Below are 16,867 nucleotides of genomic sequence, written 5' to 3'. Positions count from 1 at the left end.
TCCATTAAACCAGATTAGAAACCTTTTAGCAGGGCTTGGTTGAAAAGTCTGACTGACTTCTAAATGGGATAAAACAGTCGAATAAATGATATTGCCTAACACACATGTGACATATACCATGTGCCGAGTACTGCTCTGAGCCCGTCAGCATATGTTCATTTACGCAACCCATATGGAAGAGAGTATTGCTGGCCCCATTTTACAGAGAGCTTAAGTCACCAGCCCTAGGTCACATAGCTCCCAAGTCCTAGGCTGTTCAACATGATGCTGTGCTGCCGTGGTTGGAGGGTGGGGGAGAGTGCTCGTCTAGCTGAGAGAAAGCATCGTGTTTTGGTAAGAGACCTTAACAGCGTAGAGCAGACGGACCAATGTAGGGAGCCCAGAGCAGCAGCTGGCAACCACCATGCATGGAAGGCCCAACCTGCCCACTGTACCCACCATCTCGGCCTCTCACCTTCCTTTGCAATTCCATAGGAAATGAGAATTTCCTTGATTGTGTTCAGGTTTGTCTTCACAAAGCATCTAGATACCCTGTCTGTCGTGCTGACCTTGGAGACCAGGTCTTTCATTCAGCACCGCACCTTGCAAAGTGTGACCACAAAGAGACAGATACTAGCTGGTGAGGCTCAGCGAGCTCTGGAAGAAGATGCTGTGGGTGCCTTTCCCAGTGCCTGGGAGAGTGAGCTGGCTGAAAGCCACCGTGGGCCTCTAGGGTTTGCGAATAGAGGGTAGAAGTGGTCCCCACAGCATCTGACCACTCACTTTGCATATCCAGAAACTGACACCCAAGAGATTAAATCATGATAGACAGCATTCACCGAGAACTTACTGTGTGCCATGCACTTTGGTAGACAACTCACATGTATTCACTCATGTATTCCTTCTGACAACCCCACTACTTAAGTACTGTTACTATCCCCATTTTAGTGACAAAGACAGAGACACACAGAGATTGTTACCTCCAAAACAGCTTACTGCTTAGAAGGTGAGAGGCTAGAAGTCCAGCTGTGGCTTTGCAGCCTCAGGGTCAGGCAGAAAAGGATAAGAATCACCACATCTGTCCCCAAAGAAACTGACAGGCCCACCAGAAGCCAGTGACTGGCCCAGCATTGCCCCAGGGTTCCTACAAGGCCCCCAGAACTGGCTCCCATATCCACCTGGTACATGCACCACTACGCCTGCCACCCGGCAACAGATGAAGGGAGGCACACAGGTTTGCCATTTAGACAGTGTTGGAAGCCATCCTGACACCTGGTACAAGTCAGTGTTGTCAGCAGCCTTGCTATGACCTAATTGTCCTGGGCCCTGCCAGCCTCCTTAAGTAATAGTGACCTTGTAGTTGTCTGGGAAATAGGCCTTTTGTTTTTTAAACACAGAGGCAGCTCTCCATTAAAACTGGCCATTGGCAAACCTCTCTCCTCAGCCCTTAGCACCTTTGTTCCTTGAGGCACCTGGTTCTCTTCCTCTAGGGACTAGGTATTTTTCAGGTGGGGTGGAAGGAAATTAGGACCAGCATCTGATCCCACTCCTGACTGCAGTGGAGGGCGGACGTGGAGCTATCAGAAGTAACAATTACGAAGAGGCCTAAGAGGAGGTGCCGCACATAAGTGCCTTATGCCACACGCCCTCATGTTGGGGAGGAAACAAGAAGAGCTTTGTTCCCAAGGAACAGGCCAGGAATAAATCACCTCGAACCACTAATTTTGTTTAGGAACAGTTTCAAAGCATAAAGGGGACTGTGGATTTAAAAGGGTAGGACTGTATTTTGTCATTAGAAAAATTCAAGAAAATGCTCCCCCCGCCCCCCGCCCAAGAAAAACTGAGTAGTACCTGAATTAGCCAAAGTGAATTGGCGCCTACATGTTTTAGTAATTACATGTTTTCCTTAAATACTGTCCTTTTAAGTAACTGTTGAAGTTAACAGAGCTGATACTTTCAAACTCAAAAGTGAAAGTTTTATTCTCTTAAATAGCCTTTGTCTTGCCTAATTAAAGGGGCCATAAGCAATTCTGTGTCAGCAGCCAGCAAGGCAGCCTGCTGTGGATGAGGTGGTCCTGCAGGGAGCTTTCCGCCCTTCCCAGAGCTTTGCCCCAGTCCCCCTGTTTTCTGGCCTGGCAGGTCTGGAGTGCAGCAGATGCCTCCTTGTGTTTTGATGAGTAGCCGGGGCCGAGAACTGGTGTCCTGTCATGTGTGAGGCCCTGGGCTGGGCTCAGGGTCCAAAGGAGGACAGCTGCCCTCCACAGAGAGAAGACAGGTCCATGAACAAGTGTGAGAAATGTCCTTGAAGAGCCAAGTACAGGGGAACTTGGTAACAAGAGTGAGGAAGTAAAAGAAGGTGATTCAGTCTGCCCTGAGGTATCAGATCGCTAGGAAGGTGCCTGGGGTTTTGAGGGACCTCGTGGAGTTCTGCAGCCAGGCAGGAAGCTAGCCTGTGCAGAGCAGAGCTGAGGTGGGAGATGTCACGTGGCCAGGTCATGGATAACAGTGTGCCTTAGACCTGATCTGTAGGGGCAACGGGCAAGGCCAGCATGAGGCATTCTGGCATGACCAGCACTTGAGATCACTTTGACCAAGGATTGGATAACAGGCTGGAGGCAAGTGAGAAATGATGAGGGTAGAACGTGGACAGTAGGGGAAGGGCTGAATACAGCAAGTGCATGTGTGGGGGCAAAACTGGTGGACTTAGGAAGCGGCGCATGTGTGAAGAGCACCTGCATAGAGCACAGCTGGGGTACTTGGGGGGAGGGGTTCTGGGTGGGAAGGAGACTGCTGGGGAGGCCCTGCAACTCATTTCCGCCCTAGGACAACGGGAACAAGGTCGGGCTGTTGCATGAGTCTGTGCATCCCAGCGCAGGAAGTGCCAACATAGCCCATGGTGGTCAGCTGCCTCCCATAACCATTGTTTCCCTTGTATTTTTGGTTTACTAAGCAAGTGATAAGCCCGATCTTCAGTCGATTCGGAGCCTCTGGGGGCTTGCTTGTATTTATTCCTCCAACCCCTGTTACAGAATGCTCGGAAAACATTTGTGATTTGATGGCAGCTTTAATTGATATGAAAGAAAGAATAACTGGAATGCCTTTGCAAAGTTACGTTCCACACAGTTCCCACCCTCAGGAAGCTCAGAGTGACACAGGAAGTTTGGGATGTGCAGTTTATTACAAGGCAGAAAGGGACTACTATCCGAAGATATTTTCAGAAAATGGCAGGCCAGGAATAGGAATATGAGAAATAAGTTTGAGCTTAGGGGCCCGGGTAGGTCTCCTGGAGAAGTGGGGCCTGCGGGACGCACCATGGAGGAAATGCAGGATGCCCCTGACTCCCTGCACATTCCGGGAGTTGGATGGACCCACAAGGACAGGGCTGTGGGGGCCTGCGGTGAGGGCAAGGAGCTGTTCCTTGTTCCTGGCCATTCTCTGTGCTGAGTTTCAGGAGCTTCCATCCTTTTCTTTAGCCCCTATCAAGCTGGCAAGAATGGCTGAGAGAGCAACTATCTGTGCCAAGCTCACTCAGCTCCAAGAAGCTCCCATGTATCCCTGGTGTCAGGGCACCTGGCCTCACCCAGCCTGAGCACTGGGAAACATGCTGGTCTGGCTCTGGGCCTCTGTCCCTGTTGAGCAGTGGAGTGGCCAGGGGCATGGCTCTGAGGTCAGAGGGGCCCAGGGGCAGATTGGCCAAGCTGCCGACCCCCTCTTCCTCTCCAGACCCTCCCCACACCAGATCCTTCTCCATATTAAAAAATATGTGTAGTCCTTCAGTATACTTCATGAGAGAAAACAACAACAAAAGAATTTTTTTAATAATGGTACCAGAGGCAGGAAGCTGGCCGTGGGAGCCCAGGGGAGAGCGCATAAGTAGATACAGCTACAGCCATAGCAGTCAGCTTGCACCCCTGGAGTGCAGTGGTTGAGATGGAAAAGTCGATTACCAGGCAGCACAGCTGTGTTTTAAACTTTTCTCCTGAAAGCAGGGACGCTGTTCACACTGATGCTCTCGGTCATCCAGCACCGGCCACCATGTTGCTGCAGCTGGAAATGGGGGCTTCGCCAGTGGTTCCTGGAGCGCAGGTCCGCTTTCTTGTTAGACGCTTGCCGAAGTTCAGTATGATGTCATCCTGAGTGTGTTTGTTTCCTCGCAGTTTGAACAGGAAAATCAGCGACTCATTGGTGAAATGAACAGCTTGTTTGATGAAGTGAGGTATGTTTGTAGCTCCTCTGTGAGCTGAGAGCCTGCTTTACAACTTTCCAGGAACTAGGAACGTTATTTACCTTGGTGCCCAGGCATCCACATGGGTCCCCTGGGCTGGTGCAGCCCCCCTCAGCCATTTTGACAGGGCTGGGGTGGGCATGTGGCCTGAATCTACAACTCCCTCAGCCTGTGGGCCTGTGGGTTACCTCCCGCCTGCTGCCACTGCTGCGGGGGGCCCAGATGCTTTCCACCCCAAGAGATGCAGGAGTGACTGCAGATTACCTGCGTGTAATTTCCACCACCATTTGGGCTGTTTCCATGCAGCGACTCTGAAATGAAATGGGGCCCTCGCGAAGGACAGCTGACCAAGGGAAGCCCTCTTTTGCAAATGGCTCCACTGGGGTCTGCCTGCTTCTGTACCCACCAGGGGGTCAGGAATGCAGAAGGCAAGGCCTTGGTCACCCACACGTGCACCCACTGAACTCTAGTTTCTGTGGGAAGGCCTGCAGCATGCTGAAAGTAAGGCCCAGGACTTTGCAGAGCCTGTTGTATTGTGGACATGTCCCCCAAATCAAATCAATCCTGATGCTGCACTCACACAGCCTGAGGATTTTCTCAGTGTAGGTGTCAGCCTCCCAGGGGCTCTTCGCCTTCTGCCCTCAGATGGACCTCCTAGTCCTCCTCCAACAGCCTACCTTTCACTGTCCGTCCCCGCTACTCCCCCATGCCCAGATACTCACTGGCTTTTCTTCCCCCATCTCCTCCCCTGCCCTCCTGCCACTGTGACACTGTTGGGATTCGTGTCTGCTTCCACCTGGCCAGGAGCTCAGCTCCCACCACTTTTCGCCTCCTGCCACTTCCTGTCGCTGCTTTGTGCTGGAACAGCAGTTAACTTCAGCCTGGGCCAGCTTCCGTTTGTAAATAGATGGGCCCCCACCTGTCCCCCAGGGTAGCCCAGGCTGCCCCTGACACCAGGAAGATGGCTAGCCCAAGTGTTTCAGATCCGACAGAACACTCCATTGCCAAACCAAGACATGGCATTTTCTAAATGAATCAGAGGAGCTTTTTTCTTGGAACAGGGAGTTGGTTTGAGGGTAAATACACTTTTTTCTTTAACCCGCTGAGCAGTAACAAAGCAGGATCATCAGCATATTCTGACCTTCTGAATCCCCACCATGTGTTACCATGGTGACAAGGCTAGGCAGAGAACTTACTGGAGACTGCTTTCTGTAACTGGGGCATAACCAGACCCTCCCCGGTCCTTGACCAGTGACACAGAATGCAAAGGGCACTGCCCACACCCACCTCTTGGGACTGGGGCTCAGTTGGCATGGTAGAGTGGACTTCCAAAAAGCCCAGCGTGCTAGGCTACACCGGGAGACAGGGAAGGTGACCCAGTAAGGAGAGTTTGCCTTCCTCTCCAATCTCTTCCCCCAGCCGACATGGTATGCTCCCCCGTCTCTCCCACCTTCATGTAGAAGACAGGATTTCTTTAGAAATGTGTAACAGTCCTGTTAGATTACCAAGTACTAATAGTTAATATGTAATCTATTCTTCTTTTTATGAAGGCAAATCGAAGGGAGAGTGGTTGAGATTTCCAGACTCCAAGAGATATTCACGGAAAAGGTTTTGCAACAGGTAAAAACAAAAACAAAAACAAAGTAGCTGTACGTTTTAACTTAAAGGGGAATGTACTTGAGAGACATTTTTCCCAAAGGCTGCTGCTCTGCGCAGCCAGGAGCAGAGCCATGTGTTGCTAGCAGGTGTGCGTGCGCAGAGCTCCTCAGGGAAAAGCTCTCACTACCCAGAGCTGCCTCTGCACATGTGTGACAGAGGAGGAGCTCCCCACAGGGGATCCACTGGCCCCACTGACCACGCCGTGTGGTGGCGCATGCAGTGGCACGTGGGAGGAGAGTCCAGGCCTGGCAGGCAGGGTTCTGGATGTGCTGGGTGAGCTAGGTAGCCCGGCCAGGCAACAGTTTCCCATCTATAGATTGGAGTGACCCTTGCAGGGTTGTTCTCCATTTGAGAGAGAACTACAGAACGATGCTGACGGGCAGTTGCTTTTCTGTCAGTAGAGTTACAGGAGCTCAGGCCCAGGCCTCTCACAGTGCGAGGTCCATGCCGCCTCAGGGATGGTGCCTGCATGGGAAATAGGATTGTTCTTTTCAAGTCAATTTTCTGAAATTCTTCCAGCCAATAACTGGCAAAACTTTTAGGGACCTAATAAATTTGCCCTTTTCTTTTTAGCACCCAAAGACAATGGGAACGTTTGAAAGACAAATTTTTCTCCAGTATGTTAAACTACTTAACTTAAAATACTTCTCTCAAAATGACTTTCCATAAACCACACAGCCAGAGTGAAATCATTGTAAATGAGGTACATTAAGTCTAACAGCAGTTTGGAAGTTCGGGTTCATAGGAGTTGCTCTTTTGAATAACACTACCCTGCTTCAAACCTCCCAGCGGCTGCAGGGGGCCTGGAAGGGGTGTGCAGAGCACAGGCAGAGCCTTGCCTTGGCTCACCAGGATTTTTTTTTTTTTTTTTTTTTAATTTTTTTTTGGAGATGGAGTCTCGCTGTGTCACCCAGGCTAGAGTGCAGTGTTGTGATTTTGGCTCACTGCAACCTCCTCCTGGGTTCAAGCGATTCTCCTGCCTCAGTCAGCCTCCCGAGTAGCTGGGATTACAGGCATGCCACCACGCCTGGCTAATTTTGGTATGTTTAGTAGAGACGGGGTTTCACCATCTTGGCCAGGCTGATCCCGAACTCCTGACTTCAGGTGATGCACCCGTCTCGGCCTCCCAAAGTGCTGGGATTACAGGCATGAGCCACCAGGCCCGGCCCACCAGGAGTTTCTAAGGCCTGAGGAACGATACGTGTTTCTTGTTTTTTTCATCAGTGTTACATTGTAGTTCATATTGATTCTCTCATTGGAACCTTGGCAGTGGTCACTTAGCTCACACTTCAAGATTCTCTAAAATGGGGTGATGACAGGGCAAAGCCATCTCGGTAATATTCATTGCTGGGAATAGAGGCCAGAGGCTGCCTTCCTCCCTAAAATGTGTCAGGTTTCTCTAAAAACCCACACTAGCATTCATTCCGCCCCGACCGTGTTAGGAAGCAGCTTCACCACCACCAAAAGGAGGAGAGAAGCAGGCACTCCTGCTTATAAGGCCGTCTAGCACCGTTGCTGCTCCTGCGGGGCCAGACGCCCCCTTGTTAGACCAGGATCCCACGCTCCTCAAGCTTTCCGAGGCTTTGTTTGGAGTAAACGTTTTATGTAAGCATTCTGCATCCTATTCTGATTTTAAAATTTAGCCTGTTTTTTTAAAGATATAATTGTAAAACACAAAGCACTGTTTTTGAAGCTAGCATATGTATTTCGAAACACATATATGTTAAAGCTTACTTCTGTGGACTTCAAAAAGAAATGAGAGACTAGAAGGGAAACCTCTGGCATATGGTGGCTGCTCCACAAACAGTAGCTCTTAGGTTTTTGTCCCTGTCATCAGCAAGTGGCACAGGAGGGATGGTAGGTGCAGTGGAAGGAGCACTGCAACAAGATGGGGCCTCAGCCCTGCACGGTGGCTCACGCCTGTAATCCCAGCACTTTGGGAGACCAAGGCGGGAGCATGGCATGAGCTCAAGAGTTCAAGACCAGCCTGGGCAACATAGGGAGACCCCCATCTCTACAAGAAAGTTTTAAGATTTAGCTAGGTGTGGTGGCGCATGCCCATACTCCCAGCTACTTGGGAGGCTGAAGTGGGAGGATCATTTAAGCCCTGTCTCAAAAAAAAAAAAAGTCTCATCTCAGTCCTGCCACTTGGTTGCTATGTGACATGACTTTGGTCAAGTTAGTAAACTTCTCTGAGCCGTGAGTTTCCCTTTCAGAAAATAGGGGTAATACCTACTTCTTGGGGTGCTGTGAGGGTTTGTGGCTGTGCAAGTAAAGCCGTTTGCCCTTGCTGACGGCTGCTGTTCTTGTCATGATATATGCTTCGGGGAGGAGGAAGTTGCTGTATAGGTCAAGCATCCCTAAACTTAAAATCCAAAACGTGAAATCCTAAGTGCTCCAAAATCTGAAAGTTTCTGAGTGCCGACACGACACTCAAAGGAAACGCTTGTTGGAAACTCTCTGAGTGCCGACATGATACTCAAGGGAAATGCTCGAGGGAGCATTTTGGATTTCAGGTTTTTGGATAAAGGATACTCAACTTGTATTTATCTTTTCTTCCACAGGAAGCTGAGATTGATAGCATTCACCAGTTAGTTGTGGGGGCAACTGAAAATATCAAGGAAGGCAACGAAGACATCAGAGAGGTAGGTACTGTTTGGGTTCCCCAGGTCCGACGTGGTGCAGCACTGAGTCCGAGCAGTGGGTGTCAGTCTCACAGGCATAGCTGCCCAGGAGCCTTGCTGGGCAGAGCTCACAGGGCAGATCACAAACTTGTGTGACCATGAGGCCATGGTCCATTCCAACGGAGCTGCGTGTGTTCATGAGACCCACCACCCGTTGCCCACCTTGGCTGCTGTTGAGAGGCAGTGGCTCCCCAGCCTCCAAAGGAGCAATCCAGGGTGGGTAGGGGTACTCCTGGCAGGGTCAGGCCAGCTCCCCGTGTACAGGGATGCACACAGGTGGACGAGCTTGTTGGCCCCCACCGAGGGGTCAGAGCCTGGCCCTTACAGAGGACACTACAGCCATCCTGTTGAAGGGACTGTTTCTCGAGCTCAGTCCTCAGGGTTGGGTCACTACAGACATCGTGTTACTGGGAAATACAAAACTTGCGGTCACACTGTGCTCGGGGCCTTTAACCCTGGGACAGAAAGGAGTGATTCCGAGAGTGTGTTGAGGGAGAACTGTGCCGGACACAAATGATGGCCAAACAGAGGGAACTAGAACCCATTTGTCTTCTGGTGGATCTCAAACCCACGTTTTGGTTTTGCTTAGTAATTAAGCCATCTATTCAAGGTAAGCACAGATGGAGTGACACCCATAGTTACAGCCAGGATCAGGAGAGCACGTGGGAAGAGTGGGGCATTTCAGAGCTGCTCAAACCACACTCCTGTGTGATAAAAACCCCTGTGCTCCCATCCCTGCCCAGGCCATTAAAAACAACGCTGGCTTCCGTGTGTGGATCCTCTTCTTCCTTGTGATGTGCTCCTTCTCTTTGCTCTTCCTCGACTGGTACGACAGCTAGCCTGGGCCACGGGGGCCCAGCACGAGAGTCCGCATGGGCGCTCACAGACTGCGTGCTCCATGTACCTCCGGTGCTGGAGCATGGTATGACCAGATTTTATCACAGTGCCATTTGAAGGGAAAGGGGTTCGGACAGACAGACATTCCCCAAAAAGGGATACCCCGGGCCAATGGTGTTCAGCCCATTTAGCAGCTGAAAAAGAAAACAGTGTACACCAATGGGAAGCAGCCTGTGTAGCCATCATCAGGTAAGACAGACTGAATGTGGGAGCTGGTGATTAGCTGCTCCTGAACTTGAGGCTGCCTTGGCAGGGGGGCTGCTCCAGTAGCAGGGGCACAGCAGGCCTCAAGAGCCCCTAATTGTCTCAGGGTTCAAAGGAAGTCACTGACCTTTCCCATCCGGTAGCTTCAGGGAAGAAAGTAACGTCTCTCAACAAACGATTACTTTTGTTTCCTTGTGGCTTCTTGTCTGTCTGAGTCAACCAATACACAGACTCACTGGATTATAGAAAAGAAAATTCACATCTGCCTTGTTAATCTAATAAATACAATTACAGACCCTTCATGTGTTGTCAGTGAGTCTAAGTTGAGAAATTCAGTGGCAGCCCAGCCATCTCCTATCAGGGAAGAAATGCAGGGGAGACTGGGGCCCTCAGTGAGGGGCTGCCTGGCGTGCTGCTGCCCCCAGAGCAGGCAGGGGGTGTGGGAGGGCCAGTTTCCTGCCACTGGGTCCAAGGAGCCTTTGTTCAAAGGAGGAAGTGGGCCACAGGAAGAACGGGCCTGCTTCTTTCGTGCCTGTGCATCTGACCTTCCGGGAAGTGTAAACAGGAACACCTATTGGCAACTGAAGGCGTGAGACATCTGGACCACATCTGTACAGAAAGCATCCCAGCGCCCACGTGGGCATGAGACAGTTGGCACTGCGCCTGGTGAAGTGCGTGTGTGTACAGACAGTCCACTGGGCAGCACCGGTATCCTCGTGTTCTTTATTTGCACAGAGTGAAATGTCAGAAGTTACATGTAAATGAATTCACAGTCAATAAAGTCCATGTCTACTGGGAAATACAGGCTCGGCCTCTGCACTGTGTGCACATGGGCTTCACTTGTCTCTATTCAGATGTGCAGGGAAGCTTTGGCACTGATTTATTGCTCTTGAGTCATTTTCCACAGCTTAACAACACCCTTCTCAACACATGCCTCTGTGATGCACACCGCTGTGCCAAGGTCACGGTCTGTGTCTCCAGACACCCTTGATGATAAAATATATTTTCTGTCTTAGAAGCTATTTCAGGAAACAATAGTGGAGCTGACCATGGTCACCATGCCTGTTCACAACACATCTCACACTATTTGTCATTTATTTCTGATCTACTAAAAAACTGAAACTTTTGACATGTACACCAGAAACAACACATTCAATAACATAGAAGAAACGTCTGTGAATGTCTTTTTTCTATTTAATTGTTTTACACACTTAGTTCATCTAACTGGCAATCTTGTAAACATAAACTTTAATATCAAGATTCAAACTGGAACAATTTTCTTACAAAGATCGTGAGTTGAAATTTGTCATTTTGTTTGCACGGTGCCACACCAGCCCCCCACCCCACAGCCTTTCCTGCCTGTTTCCCACATCAAGGGATATCAGTTTCATAGAATAAAAATTAAAGTAGCCCTAGCTTAATAGAAATTACATTTCCACTTTTCCCACCCAGCTCATTTCTTTAAAAACTAACAGGGCTATTGGTGCAAATGTATTCATAACAGAAGTGAACGAGAGGGCCGGTGGGCGTTCTTTCCCATCAGCTCGTCCCAGAGCAGACAGACCACCTGCAGGGAGAGAGTTCTGCGCCTCACGGGCCCAGGGCCATCTCTTCCCAGCCCCTCCCTCACATGCTCTGCCAGTCTACACACACTGGAGCGAACCCCAGCTGTCGCCACCCAGGTGGGTGGTGCCCCTCCCTCCTTATCAAGATGCCAGAGTCAGAGGGGAGAGAGTAGTAAACCCACACCGAGCCTGCCACATTGCAGGGCCGTCCCACCCCGACTCAGGACTCAGCACGGGGGGGGCAGGTGGGTCTCTGTCCTCATTCTCTATGCCACTCACTACAGTGCATCTTGGCAGCAGTCAGCACAGTTACCTGCTGATGGCAGTGGAAGAAATGCGAAGGAGGCTTGCTCTTAGCACAGCGAGAGATCACTCTAGATATGGCTATGGAGGAAGGTTTGCAGACAGTAGGGTGGTTTCAAGAAATCAATTCCACAAAATGCATTTATCTGAGGTCCAAACCCTTGGCATATCCAGTGTAAATTTATTTTTTGACAGCATCCAATAAATCCCAGTAAAGGAGCTAAATGAAGATCTTAACATGAAAAGTGGTGTCAGAGCTCTTTAGGCAATGCTGAAATGCACTTGATTTTATGCCCGTGGGTGGTCGGCAGCAAGTTTTATTTGCAAAGCAGCATTAGCAAACAGAAGCAATTGCACCATAAATGAGTAACCTCTAAAGTATCAGTAATTATATTTAATGAAATGTCCCTCAAAGTCCCTTTGTTACTTGCAAGTGACACATTGTAAGGAACTTGCCCATCCCGCTAAGCTGACTTCTCAGCCGCTTCAGTCTCCTGCTCAGACAGCTTCTCTTCTGACAGAACTGACATCCAGGGCGATACAGAGCGCGTGATGCTCTGCTTGGCCAGGTTGTAGTGGTTTATGACTGTGTAAAATTTCTCCCGGGCACTGGAGTCTTGCTCTGCGTAGTAGCTCTCCAAGCCTTCTGGGATGCACTGGGTGTTCTGAAAGACAAGAGGCCATTGAGAGCACGCGTCGGTGCAAGAGGGGGTGCCAGTGTGTCTCCAGTTGGCGGCCAGCAGTTACTGAGCACCTTCCCTGAGCTTGGAGGAACACATACAGTGATGAGCAAAAACGGGCATAGATCTCGCCCTCGGAGTGCACAGCACAGGGGAAGCCTGGCCTTGATTATTCTTTATAGACTGGCTGGTGAGTGTCATGGCAGACGGACACTTGGGCTCCAAGGGCGCCAGTGTAATGGGACAACAGGCCTTACTTCACTGAAGATCTTGCACTAGTTGTCATTTTTAATCAATTGGAAAACAATGACACTTCCGAAATGTCCAGAAACAACCAATTCAAATGAGGACGGAAGGGAAGTGAGAAGGGCTTCCCTTGAGCTAGGTTCTCAGCAGAACTTAGCTAGGTGAGACGAGGGTGGGGCAGCACTCAAGGCAAAGGAAACCAGAGTGGAGAGAGGCCTTGGGGCAGGAGTCAGAAGAGCGGTACTGGAAGGAGCTGGGAGGGGGGCCTGGTGACTCAAGGAGCAGCTGGAGGCTGCTGAGGAGCTCAGGAGGGGTGGGGGTGCCAGAAGCTATCCCCTACGGGCTACAAACCCTGCAGAGGCCAAGGACTCCTAGGGTTGTATGTGGAATTCTGTTGTGTGGGCATTCTGGAGGGAGACTGTTCATCACTGTCATCAGCTTGTTGGGAGTCTAGGGCCAAAAAAGGTTAAGGTCCTGCAGCCAAGGCTGGTGGCCTGGCAGTACAGGAGCAGACCTAACCCACTGCCCCACAGTTAGAGCTGGTGTTGGTGGGGCACTAAATGGGCATGGTGGTCAGTGTGCTCATATAGCTCAGGGATCCCACACCATCACCCGAAGGAAGGCGTGCAGAGGTTGCTGTCTACCCATTTTCCCCAGGGAGTTGATCAGGGCATGTGGCACCCACCAAAAGACTACATTTCCCAACCTGCCTTGTAGCCAGATGAAGCCATTGACTGATTTCTGACCAATGGGATTCAAGTGGATGTAACCAACCCGGTTCTGCACTGGGCCCTTAAAGGGAAGCTACCTGCCCTCCGCCATTCTGCCCCCTTCTGGGCCAGCTCTGACCATGCAGAGGACAAAGCCCTGGGGGCTGGCAGGGCAGCAGGAGACAGGGAATCAGAGCTCCGGGATGACTTTGTGGGTCCCACACTGCCTTCAAGCTTGGAGTTTAGTGTGAGAGCGTAATAAACCTTCCACCTTGTCAAAGCTGCGACTATTTGTGCATCTAAGCAACCAAAGCATTACACTAATAGCCAAGAAGGGTCACTTTATCAAATAGGAAAAGTGAGACTGCAGTTGAGTCAGGAGTCTCCAGCCTTAGCCACCACCACTGTCACCTGGGAAGAGTTTAAAAACTCCAGATTCTCAGGCCCTCCCCACAAAAGTGTGACTCGGCAAACTTGTGCTGTAGTAATCAGTATTTTTAAACATCTTCCCAATAAGCCTAAGGTTCAGCCCTACTGAGTCCAGTGTCCAAAGTGGCCAAGGCCACTTTGCTGGTACGTGGCGAAGTCCACAGCACTCACCAACTCCTGGTACTTAACAAGAAAACCCTGAAGTTTCCACCTCTGCCACCGAAAGTGCTGGATTCCTTTCCCCGCCCCAAGTAAATACAGGGTGGTGAACATCTGGAATCTCTTTGATGACTCAACATCTCCAGGTACCTCAGGCCAACACTAGGATTCCCAGCGGTGGCTGCAGCACCAGTGAGTGAGGACAGGCAGGAGACATCTGTGCCTGGCTTACCCACGACGCACCAGGGAATCTCCTTGGGGAACCTCCTCGCCTGAGCGCAGGTCTTTCTCTACCTCTGAAGCTGAAAGCAGGTTAACCGGGCTCCCCAGCTGAGGGGCCAGCTCCTGAGGCTGTCCTGCTGTGTCTAGGCCCATCTCCCCCACCCGTGGCAAGCAGGAAAGGGGAACTGCCCAGGTTCACATTTCCCTCCTGACATTCTCATACTGGCCGTGTGCAGGATGCTTTTCAGGCATTCTCTCTCTGTGAGGTGAGTTCCACTAGTCCCACTCTATAGATGGGGGAAGCGAGACCCAGACAGGTGACTACAACCTCAACTCCACGACCCCATACCGTGTCACCCAAGGTACTGATCCAAGACTTCCCACCCAACCCAAAGACAGAAGAGTGAGAAAAGGAAGGCCTTACAATAAGCTCTACCCAGGGGGCGCTGGTCAGAACCATCTTTTCCATTGGCAGTCTTAAATCTGGCCAACATGCATCCAGTCCCTGCCGTGGGGCACACTGGCCTGAGAGGTGGATCCCAGCTTGCCTTGACCATCTCACTCACTGGAGCTTTCATGGAGGTTTCACCCTTCGGTGCCCTCAAAGACAGCAATTACAGAGCTCATTTTATAGAGGGGGACCTGAGTTCAGGGAAGCCTACACCTGCCCTGTAAGTCAGGGCTGCAAATAGAACCAAGGCTAAGGCCACAGTCTACACAATATCTGCTACCCAACGTGGGGCCACTTTGGGCCCAATGCTTTGAATCCGGAGGCCCCTCTGACGTGCGGGCTCATGTGACGCTGCCTGGCTGCTATGTAGTGTCAGGAGCAGACAGGGGGCGAAACACGTTTCGCTGAGAGAGGAAGAAAGGTGGATCTCAGATGTTCTCACATGAGCAGATTTGGGGGCCTGAGTGTGACCTGGCGTGTCTTGTTCTTTCTCTAAGGGAGTGAGCTCCTGTCTCCATTTGGAAATTCTTATGCTGGATGCCTGCTGTGTTTAGGAAAAGGAATGTCAGGGTGAGGTTAGCAGGTGGGCCGCCCATCAGGTTTATCTCATGCCGGTTCTGTGCTAGGCACCAGGACCACCAAAAGGAGCATGATATAGCCCAGGCCCCAGCACTGCTGAAATCGGCCCTGCTGGTCCCCTTGCCCTGCCCGTGGGCTTCACTCAGAAAACCCGAGCTCATGCTGCTGTAGCATCAGGAAGTGGCAGGCCTGTGTTGTCCTCTGCAGAGGGAGGGTGGTACCTACCTTAGGTCGTGGCTGACAGATCAGATGTGATGTTCTGTGCCCCAGCGCTGGCACACAGAGCCACTATGTGGTCATGACTAGGGGCTGGGAAGATGGCGGGGGGGGGAGGGGCCGTGGGTTGGGGGTGCGCTAGACAGCACTTGGGTCTTACAGAGGTTTATCAGGAAGTGGATTCTGGCAGCAAATCCACACCCCCATTCCCTGCAGGCCAGGCCCTGTGGTTCAGGCGGCGCTGGGGGTGTTTTCCCTGTTTTGGCAGCTGTGGCTGCTGCCTGTCCTTGGAGGTAAGTGACTCACCTCCACTGGCTTAGGGCAGGTGTACACGGATCAGCTACTGATGCCACCCTGCCCCGTGGGGAATCCATTCTCTCTGTTACCAGCTCATTGAACCCTAAAGTCTAAAGATGAGAATACTTTATACCTATAAGGCCCTTGTGAGCAAAGAGCTATTTTCAGAAGAGAAATGACAAATGGAATGTGCTTCTCACCAACACTGCCCCTCGTCCAGTGTTCAGGGGCTGCCACTGGCAGGAGGGCAGCACTACAGGAGAAGGGAAGCTTTGGGGCCAGGCCCACCGCACCAGCTGAGTTCACGTGGAAGTACTTTCTCTGAGAATCTCAGGTCCCTCACCTATAAAATGGGGCTAATGAGTCACCCCACCGTGTTGCTGAGGACTCAAGTCAATGCACGGTGGTTCATGTTAAGAAGCCGGGATGTGCCTCAGGTCACAGAGTGGACAGAAAAGATAAAGCCAAAAGACACCACCTAAGTACAGCCTTTTTGTCACCAACGTCTTCATCTCAGCCCCACCAGGACGTTGGGAAGCACCTGACACGCTACAGAACAAACAGCCCATTCAGATCGGCAGCACCTGCGTCAGGAAGGCTCCGTAGGCCAAACTCCCCTCCAGCCCACCGCCACGCCCCTTCACGCTGTCCTCTCCACCTGCCGCTCATCATCCCTCAGGGAAACGGACCACGGGTTCCCCTCTTCCCTCCTACCTTGGCACCCAGCAGAGCACTGCAAGACCTGATGTGGCCAATACCTGTGGAGTGGCGGCCCCGCTCAGGGCTGGCATACGAGGTGGCTCAGAAACGGCCCTGCCCTCCAGGTGCCCCGCCCAGGGAGAAGGACAGATGGAGTCCCCACGTGCCCCCCACACAACGTGGCTGCCTGAAGGCAAGGCTGGGGAGGCACCTCGGTGCCCGTGGTGGCAAGCACCCCAGGGGGTGAAGAAGGGCTTCCCAGTGGAAGCAGAACACAGAGGCCTTGCCGTGAGCGCAGATGGGCCGGGGAAGGCTCCCTGCGGCACTCCTGCCACCCCCCTTCCCATCTCATACAGAGCTGCCGTCACCTGTGGGGCGTGCATCGAGGGGCGCGTGGCCCAGCTGGGCCTGCATGTGGAGGAGTTGGGGAGGCTCCCCACCTTCTCTGGGCCTCATTCCCTTACCTATGAAGCGAAGCTGATGACAGACCTGTCTTGTGAGGGATGGGAGGACTGAGGTAGCTAAGTAAGTGTGTTCTTACCAGCACCCAGCACTCGGTCAGCACTGGAAACGAACAGCCACTAAGGGCCGGGTGCGATGACTCATGCCTGCAATCCCAGCACTTTGGGAGGCTGAGGCTGGATCACTTGAGCGAACCCAGCG

At 51.6% G+C, this 16,867-nt stretch overlaps 2 protein-coding genes across 9 annotated transcripts in view; one reads left to right on the top strand and one right to left on the bottom strand.

Moving 5' to 3' along the window:
- Positions 1–9,948, top strand: part of STX18 (syntaxin 18) — a 124,745-nt gene extending 114,797 nt beyond the window's left edge. For 2 of the 3 annotated variants that reach the window (XM_050792195.1, XM_050792194.1), the window contains 4 exons: positions 4,137–4,195; positions 5,755–5,824; positions 8,428–8,508; positions 9,291–9,948. In XM_050792195.1, the coding sequence (XP_050648152.1) occupies positions 4,137–4,195; positions 5,755–5,824; positions 8,428–8,508; positions 9,291–9,386 (306 nt within the window). In that variant the 3' untranslated portion in view covers positions 9,387–9,948. The remainder of the gene's footprint in view (positions 1–4,136; positions 4,196–5,754; positions 5,825–8,427; positions 8,509–9,290) is intronic. The other variant, XM_050792196.1, reaches the window with a different exon arrangement.
- A 409-nt stretch (positions 9,949–10,357) lies between these two features.
- NSG1 (neuronal vesicle trafficking associated 1) overlaps positions 10,358–16,867 on the bottom strand; it is a 556,677-nt gene continuing 550,167 nt past the window's right edge. For all 6 annotated transcript variants that reach the window (XM_050792226.1, XM_050792225.1, XM_050792229.1 and 3 more), the window contains exon 6: positions 10,358–12,181. In XM_050792226.1, coding sequence (XP_050648183.1) covers positions 11,981–12,181 — 201 coding nt within the window. In that variant the 3' untranslated portion in view covers positions 10,358–11,980. The remainder of the gene's footprint in view (positions 12,182–16,867) is intronic.

Source organism: Macaca thibetana, chromosome 5, assembly GCF_024542745.1.
Source record: "Macaca thibetana thibetana isolate TM-01 chromosome 5, ASM2454274v1, whole genome shotgun sequence".
In the NCBI taxonomy this organism is placed as follows: Eukaryota; Metazoa; Chordata; class Mammalia; order Primates; family Cercopithecidae; genus Macaca; species Macaca thibetana.
The sequence above is the reverse complement of the archived record's forward strand: the minus strand, read 5'-3'. Positions and strand labels throughout refer to the sequence as shown.